The following is a 9006-nucleotide window of genomic DNA, read 5'->3' on the forward strand; positions in this document are numbered from 1 at the left end:
GCCTAATATTGACGAAATTGTTGCCGTCAGAAAAGATGCACCTCTAGTCTTGTTATACATACAGGCAAAAATCCCACCAATCAAACTGATTTGAACAACAATCTATCTACAATCTAGAAGGTAATCAAGGACCAGCTTACCTTTCTGACAGGGGGACATCATCGTCCTCCTCATCTTCATCCTCATCATCTTCAGCATAATGTGGCCTCTTACTTGATCTCCTAGACTCTGAGCGTTCTGATTTGATGCTATCATCAAATCGCTGGTTCTATAAAAAGGAAAAGGCAAAGGCTAAATGTATTTGTAATCGAGAGTGAAATGTCCTAGCAACTAACATCTTGGTTCAGTTAATCAGTTTAACTACACTTATATACATTTTGTAAAGTTTCATTAACATAACTCAAATATATTTCAAATAAGCAAATAGAGAAAATAAGTCCTCAAAATTTCCAGCTTTTAACAAAAATTTCTTGCCTACAATTAAAGAAAACCCCAGAATATATAGACTAAACTTGTTGACATTAGACTAGCCAATAAGACAGCCATTAAATTTGCACAGGTGATACAAAAATGATATATTTTTAACATCAAAGGAACATTCCACAACAATATCATCAGTAGAGAAGTACATTGGCCTACATTACATGTATCTCTTGTTAGAGTCAACTTGAACTTTGATCTGGGCTGTACATGTAGGAATGCTACTGCTACTTTGCATCATTTCAAGTTCACATGAACTCCATCGATTGTTGAATGTCATCATAAGTTCATATTAAAAATTATATCATTCTATGCTGAAACATATTTGCAGATTGGTATGAATCAATTATGAACGAATGAAAAGTATATCAAAGTAAATAAATGAAATGGAAAAGTCCATCCTAAGATCAAATTTATTCAAAATGCTGAGAAATTAATTAAGAAATTGAAAAATGATACATGTATGTCCACATTGGTCAACCTGTCATAAGCCCAATCATTCCTTGTACATGTGTATTGTAAGATTGTTCATGAGTTTTTAAAAAGGGCCATTTTTAAAGTAAAAGCAGCAGCTGAGTAATCTGTTTCATATTACCTCATAAAACATTTTTTAATTGAGACAGATAGCAAAGTCAAATCCAAAGATATTCCAAACTTACCAAAGGTACATCTTCATCTTCATCCCCATCTTCTTCACTCAAAGATTCTTTTTTCACAGACTTCACAGGGCTAATGAAATGAAGATTTAAGAGATATTTTGCAGTTCATTCACAAATGGCAAAACTGTTACAATTTCATTAAGTATTCAATTCGCTTGAATGCATATCATGCTTAAAATTATCGATAGTATCCAATGCTCACAAGTAATTTTAACTTCTTGAAATATAATGCCTTAAACCTAGAGAAATCCATAGGCATTAGGGCTACAAAACCTGCTTAAATCCAAACCTCTTCATCCGTTATACCGGACAAAAGTCTAAAAGTCCCATGTCAACATAGCATTTATTCAAGAATTTGATTCTTTATAAAACTAATTCATGATTCAAAATGAAAAATAAACTAGTCAATTCTACCTTGTTTCCTTCTTGATGTATTTCTCAGGACTCTTAATTTCTTCTTTAATTCTAGGTGGACTGGCAACTTCTTCTTTTATCTCAGGCTTCTCCCTCTTGATCTCGACCTTCGGCTTGGGTGAAGAAGAATGTTTGGAATTGTGCTTTGAAGAAGAAAGATCTTTATGCTTTGAGTTGATGTCTTTGGATGAGGCCAATTTCTCTTTTGGGCGCATACTGGAGCTACTCGGCTTGGGTGCCTCTTTAGGCCTTCCGTCTTCTTTTGACTTGCTAATGCTATCATTGTGCGATGGCTTCTGCGGTGGTTTATCTGGTCTGGATGAATTTGATGTCATTTTGGGTGGTGGGGATCCAGAATTCGGCCGGCTGGAATGTGAACTATTATTCTGCTTTGGGGCTGAGGATGAGGTCGGAGGCTTCATCTTAAACTTGCGGCCATCAGGCATAACCTTGATCTTGCTCCCGTCTGGCATTGTTTTAATCTTGGTGCCATCACTGAGCAATATGACCTTGACAGCCCCTTCTTTTGACTTGGAACTGGGCTTGGCATTAGGGTCTTTATGCTTCGAACTGGAAGTGTTATGACTATTTGATAATGGTTTCTTGGCCGGGCTGCTGCTAGAATGGTTGTCTAATTGGGAAAAAAAAAGACAAAATATAAATTCAATGTTGAATGGGTCAGTGAAAGCAGTTTCTGATTTGAATGATTCAGTCTGCTTCTTAACTACACATTGTCAAAGTCAGCTTCAGAATCTAATTGTTTTTTTGTTGTTGCTTTGTTACACAATAAAAATGGCTATGTGTCTTGAACTTGCCCCACAAAAAGGTGGTGTTGTTATGCTTTTTCAATTTTCATTCATTTTAACATACATTGTACAGTGTACGATATCTCAGTTGAACAAAAAGATATTGTCATGAAATTGGTATTTTGAATTCAATAGATAAAATTGTCTTATTTCATAAGTTATATGTTAATATACTTTTTTTTACTTACCAGACTTTATTTTGTCCACTTTCTGTAACAAGAAAATAAAAACAAAGGAAAAAAAACAAAAATATCAAATATGTATGGAATTAGAAAAAATATATACAAAAATTAAATGAATGCAGGCCCGAAAAAATTCAGGTTAAGGTTTTCTGAAAATTAATCGTGAGTCATGTTGATTGCTGACTAACAAAAGGTTATAATATAAGATTATAATTAAAATTTATGAATTCTTATTCTATCAAACAGTTTTAACAAAGATAAAAAAAAAATAAACCCCAAATCATAAACACTTGATAGGGTAACCATAATTTGTGCACATTTTAAAAATTACCATGAAGTTGATTTTCCATCAAAAATTTCTCAGTCCACACAAAATTAATCAAAATCATAAATACCAACAGAACAGAAGAAAAGATCCCAAAGTCAAATTTGCTTGACGGAATTCTAAAGTACCATGGGTTAAGGGTTCTGCTGGTACCGCGATCTCAAAATTCCATGGCAATCGACTAGTGCAATCGGCTGAAAAACTGTCATAAAAATGTAACCTTATGTTGGGCATGATCGTTTTGCAAAACTTTAGAAAAGAAATTAAGCGAATCAAGTGGACAAAGGTAAGATTTTGTACCAGATAGAAGTTAAAATGCCACAAATTTGGTTGGTATCACATTTAACCTCCTTATTTGGAGACCTCTGCTGGCAAACTGGCAATTTCTTGATGCTTGTCAAGTAGTTCAGATTTTTCTCAAAGCGGACACAAAAGGTAACAATATTTTCTGATGTTTTGCCAATATCATCACAAATTACAATGTAATACCTTACACTGTACCTTCAAGGAAATTACCATACTGAATAATTTCAGGGACGGTTGGCTGATTTAAATCAAATTGATTTTAATCATGATTTACATGTAAAATTGTAAATCTCTACTTTTATTTCATTTTTTTTCAAATCATGATTTCCATTGTAATGTGTAAATATTATTGACAATTTTTTTATTTGTGGCAGTTTTTTTTTTTTTTTTACTCAATACTCAAAATAGCCAGATTTTATAAACTTTATATATCATTAAAATATGAATAATCTTTCATATCTACATGTACTTTTTGAAATCAAGTCAATAAAATAAAGTTAATCTTACAATGTAGCCTATAAGTAGTTAACACTTAGCCCCCTACTCTACTTTTAAAAGTGGACTTACATAAATTTTCCTGTGCAATTCTTTGATAGAATTTTTTAATTCTTTATATCAGTGTTTTTGAGAAGTGTTTTTAGAGAGCATTTTTTAAAGAAAATATAAGCATAAGTAAATGATTGTTGGCAGTTCTTCTATTTTGATCATTCACATGAACTACTTTTTGCCATGTAAAATGAAAGATGAATATTTTCAATTTGCAAACCGATAACAAAAATAGCTTTTAAGTAAATACTGTAGCAATCAGTATTAATTATAACATAATCTTTTTCGGATAGAAAAAAATAAAGCTGGGCTGTGGTTTTTATTCTTTGACTGAAAAGTAATCAAACACAATGTATCATACATTTTTGAAATAAACTATTGTTTAATTTGAAAAAATTCATAACTGTACTCCCTAAATTATGTCTCTTGTATTAAAAGCAGTGCATGACACTGGCCGACAGTCCCAGACTGGTCAAAATTGCTGCTGAGCTAGTAACTTTTCAAAAAAAGCCAGATTTAATACAAAATATTTTCTTCTCTGTTGTAAATTAAAACAAGTTGAATGCCTCTGGCGGTCTCACCTGCATCACGCGATTCATGAATTATGTTGTATTTTTTTTGGGGGGGGAGGTGGGGAGGGGGCTAACAATAAGCAATAAAAAACAGCAAAATAAACTCAAGTCTTTCTATTTTTCTTTATTTTAGGGGACCAGTAAATTTTAGGTTTGTTCCAGTAAAAAATTGAAAAAATTTGTAAGTACTGGTCCGACATGATCAGGTCGGACCAGTAGAAAAAAGGGTTAGTGTGGAGTCCTGGTACATGTATATTGCTCTCCAACACAAACAATTTGTTGCTCTATGGTACTCCAGAAAACAATATGTAAAAAAACGAATAAATCTAAAGAATAAACCCTGAAATTATACTATTATAGGCCTGAATTCCAACAGAGAATTTAGCCAAAAGGGGTTTGAACTAAGGCCTTTGACCTTTTGACCTCAAAATCAATAGGCTTCCTGGGATCCATGCTAGAAATCATACGCACCAAATTATTATGTATGAGCCTAGGTTTATTGTGAAAGAAAACATTCAAATATACTTGCAACTTTTTTCCCAGTAAGTCAAAGCTTTAAACAGTCAGAGCCCCAACCATGGCTTAAATAACAAAACAAAAAGAAATGCAGTTTTCTTTACACATGATTTTCAGTCCTTGGCTTGGAAATCAAGAATTTTTCTCTTTGGAGAATGTGAGCCTCTGAGTCATGGAAGTCTTCCAAAGAAATTGATGCTCATTTCATGTTAAAGAGTTTTGAATAGGAACACTAATTTTTCAGTATTAGCTGTACAAAGACGGTTCCTCACTTGGACCAAACCAGTCAGTAGGAGCTAAATAATCTACACGAGATGATGCAGAAAACAGCATCTTCATGACTTACATATTCTATTCTATTTTGACTGGATTTAATTTGAAGAATAATTTTAGTAGTGAAATGTATGATTTTAAAAATGTCAGTGTTAAGCCTGAGTCATATCGATTATTTTGAAAACCGGTGTTCGACAGCTCTAATTCGATCGAACATCGATGCATCGAATATTGAAGGCGGGGAAAATTTAGTCTTTTGTTTTTGCGTCGATGCGATGCGCTTTGCATATGCACTACGCACTGACGGTATGCGCTGGCGTTGGCCGGGTGAGCGTTGCACAAGCAGATGACAGAGCAAAGTTCGTTTGTATTTTCCATGATCACAAAACACACAAAAAAGGCCGGGGACCAAAGCAGAATTCTTCCCAAAATATCTTCAACAATGATATTTGCAGATGACAACATATAAGTTTAAAATGAAACAATAATAAAGACATGAATCACGCAGAGTCGATCCGAATGATTTTCGGTCGACTAGCATTCGCAGTCCATTCACCAGCCCCGTCCGCAGCTCCGTACACTCACTCTCCCGAAACGACAGGCGTGCTTGACGTCAGCGCCAGCAAACAATTGCAATCAACGGAGAGCGCTGTAACTTGCCTGAGATTGTGTAGTTGGATCCAAAATGAGCTCCAAATAAATTTATGGGAATAAATACGTAATTTTCTCTGGATGGTCATTTGAATTGCTATTCAATGCTGATATAACGATTGTGAGGAAAGATTGTGGAATATGAGTTATGACGATGTTCGAGAATTAATCCTGATAATGACAATCCAGTTTTTTAGACGCAATTGAGCATGCGATCAAAATAAATACGAATGTTTCGAATCGAGCCCTAAATTCATCTAAATTATTACGATTTAACAAGATTTTATGGTCATACTAAGAATATTGACGATGTCAGCAAAGTATGTTATGTTCATATGGAAGAAATAATACTGGGATTATTTCTATTGTTATTCCATCTCTGGACGTCTCCTCCAAGCTCCGAGAAAATAAGCACAATGCGCATGCGTGTTTGATGACGTATGACATATTTTCCCATTCATGAAATCAGAGCCCAAAGTTGGGCACAAACTAGCTTCAAATTGATGGGAAAAAAATATCAAACGCAATTTTCTCTGTTTTGTCATGTAAAATGTTATTATATGGTGATATTACGAACTTGAACAGAGTTTTTGCATGTAGACAATGTTCGAGAATCAATCCTGACGTGATGATTATTTTTTTTAGGCAAGTGCACTAGCTCGACTCAAGAAGTCAAGTCGATCGTCATGAGATGTCCGCCATTGAAAATTGAAACGAAATACAAACGTTTCACATCAAGCTCTAAATTCATATTAATGATTATCATATGCAAATTATTGTTAAATATTACGATTAAATAATGTTCTATGGTCATGATTTATATTGTTCATGAAAGCAAGATTTATTTTACGTTGATCGCGTCAATTTCCTGCCATTTTCTGGTTTGATTAAAGAACAGTACTGCGCATGCACGATCGATGGCCATTACTTCCATTCATGAATTCATCGTGCATAAATTATCTCGGCACGAGCAGACGAGTAAGATTCGAACTATGATCGAAATAAACTTCAAATTAATGGTGAATAGCATCATAATTACTCATTCGGTTTCATTTTGGGGCAATAGAAATCAAGTAAGTAGTAGTAAAGTTGGACATTACTGATATTTTGATGATTGATTGTGTAAACCAAACGAATCGGCCGGCCGACTTTTTTTTTTTTTTCCGATGCACCGATTTTGCAAAATCTGCACCGGTGTTCGATGACATCGATCGAACACCGATTTTAAAATCGATTCGACTCAGGCTTAGTCAGTGTATTTTTATATCTTTGGTGTTTGCACTTTGTTAAAAAAAACGTTTAAAAAAATCTGAATTAGATCATATAAATCTGATTTTTTTTTTAATAAAAAAAATTGCCAACCCTGATTTTTTCTGTTGTTGATTGAAATTGACAAGACAGATCTAGAATAGATCTACATGTATTTGAGAAACTTACAATCAAACTCAGTTTGTTCACTCATTTGATGAACAAGGTTATGATATCAAACAGTACAAACACTCAATATAATTCATGAGCCATTTTTTGAGACGCCAGTCATTTTATAATTTACAACTCATTCAATGAACAAGATTATGATAATGCGTCTGCTCCATTTAAAAAAAATGGTCAGTAGAGTAGGCTAGGCCTAATTGATTTTAATCAGACATCAACAATTCTAATCTTAGTTCATTACCAGTCCAAATTCTAACTTTAATAGTCTAAAATGAGACTAAATTTGGACTGTTTAACTCTTACAAAGAAAATAAAATCTTTAAATTCTTTAAATTTCCTAATTTTTATTTGAGGACTTTCTTTTTAAAAAAGCCAAGTTTCTTTCTTACTCTTACTGTCAATAGTGAACATGGTATGAGTTCACAATTCATATTTGAACTTCGAAGACCACAATCAGCAGCACTCAAAAATATTATTCACATTAGAATTCAAATTAAAATCTTCAAGTAAGACATGAATGTCACTTTAAATTTACGTCACACACCAATCCACTGTACTCAGTGAAGTACAGAAAGCATGTGAAAAGCGGAACATCTCAAATGACGTATAGGCCAAACACCGGGCATGCAGATTAAAGCGGTCACGTTGATCTAGCCGCCTACTTCGTGCACACACTACACACACGCATGCCATTCATGTACAAAGCATATGGAGCAAGCCAAAAAATTCTAAGTACGGTACGGAGAGCATATCTTCCTAGCCCTGCGTGCAATGGTATAGGGCGACCGCAAAAATAACTAAGTCCGAAGCACAACTGTGTGCATTTCAATGGCGAAGCGTTTCTTTCGACCTCGAACAAAAACTAACACATGTGTGATGTAGAGGCGGCAGCCGAATTAACACACTGATTCCACATGAAAACCATCTCAATCCACATAAACTAACATTCCAATTCACGCTATGACAGTAACACCACAAAATTGAGTAAATTGTGAGAACTTACCGAACTCATTTTGGTGATTCTTTGTCTAACCAATTTCCACGTTATGGCGGATGAGGATCGCAGAAAAATGGCAAAGTATCGAACTTTTTACAGAGCGCATGCGCGTGGTCTCAAAAACGCCCGGATGATCCGGCCAAGTCTGGAAACGACTCGTTTCAACTTGCTTTGTTCATGTTTTCTTTTCAAAATAGGCAAGCGTACAGTTGAGATTAAGCGGAAGGGGGATAGGGTTTTGAAAAAAAATCACGACCATGCAAGAAAAAAAAAGAGAGTATATATGGTGAAATATTTTCTGACTTAGGACCTATGTCAAAGTCAATCATAAAAGCCGATTTTTGTAATAAAAATATCGAAATTTGCGATAGTTCACTTGCAAATTTTCATTTTGCCCGGCGATACGCCATATCTGATGACCCCCTCAATCCTTTCAATTACAGCTGTCAGCCCCCCCCCCCCCGAGGGAAAATAACGTAATCAGTATAGGCCTACAATCATCGTTATTATCCCTCACACACATTTTTTTTTTAATTATGTGTTTTATTGGTATTCAAAATCACATGACAGGTAATTGGAATGATTTAAAACAGTTCAAAAGCAGTAAAATCACAAAACAAAGATAAAAATAAATGAAAAAAAATAAAAAGGGTGACATAAATCAAAATAAAACATTGGACAGTACAGGTTACTCTAAAGGGAATACACATCGAGATGAATTTACATGTATAATCATTTGTAGCATATTACTCTGTGCATTGTACAAGTCTCAAATAATTTAAGATACAAAAACAAATAGAATGGAAAAGGGGGAACTACCTGTATCTAAAATAAAAATCATATAT

At 34.3% G+C, this 9006-nt stretch overlaps 1 protein-coding gene across 2 annotated transcripts in view; it reads right to left on the reverse strand.

Annotated features, from left to right (window-relative positions):
* LOC121407252 (DNA topoisomerase I, mitochondrial-like) overlaps window positions 1–8289 on the reverse strand; it is a 31033-nt gene extending 22744 nt beyond the window's left edge. For both annotated transcript variants that reach the window (XM_041598227.1, XM_041598228.1), the window contains exons 1-5: window positions 8168–8289; window positions 2548–2569; window positions 1554–2184; window positions 1140–1209; window positions 141–268 (exon numbers count right to left, since the gene is read on the reverse strand). In XM_041598227.1, coding sequence (XP_041454161.1) covers window positions 141–268; window positions 1140–1209; window positions 1554–2184; window positions 2548–2569; window positions 8168–8176 — 860 coding nt within the window. In that variant the 5' untranslated portion in view covers window positions 8177–8289. The remainder of the gene's footprint in view (window positions 1–140; window positions 269–1139; window positions 1210–1553; window positions 2185–2547; window positions 2570–8167) is intronic.
* Between the last annotated feature and the right edge of the window lie 717 nt (window positions 8290–9006).

Source organism: Lytechinus variegatus, chromosome 2, assembly GCF_018143015.1.
Source record: "Lytechinus variegatus isolate NC3 chromosome 2, Lvar_3.0, whole genome shotgun sequence".
NCBI classification, from domain to species: domain Eukaryota; kingdom Metazoa; phylum Echinodermata; class Echinoidea; order Temnopleuroida; family Toxopneustidae; genus Lytechinus; species Lytechinus variegatus.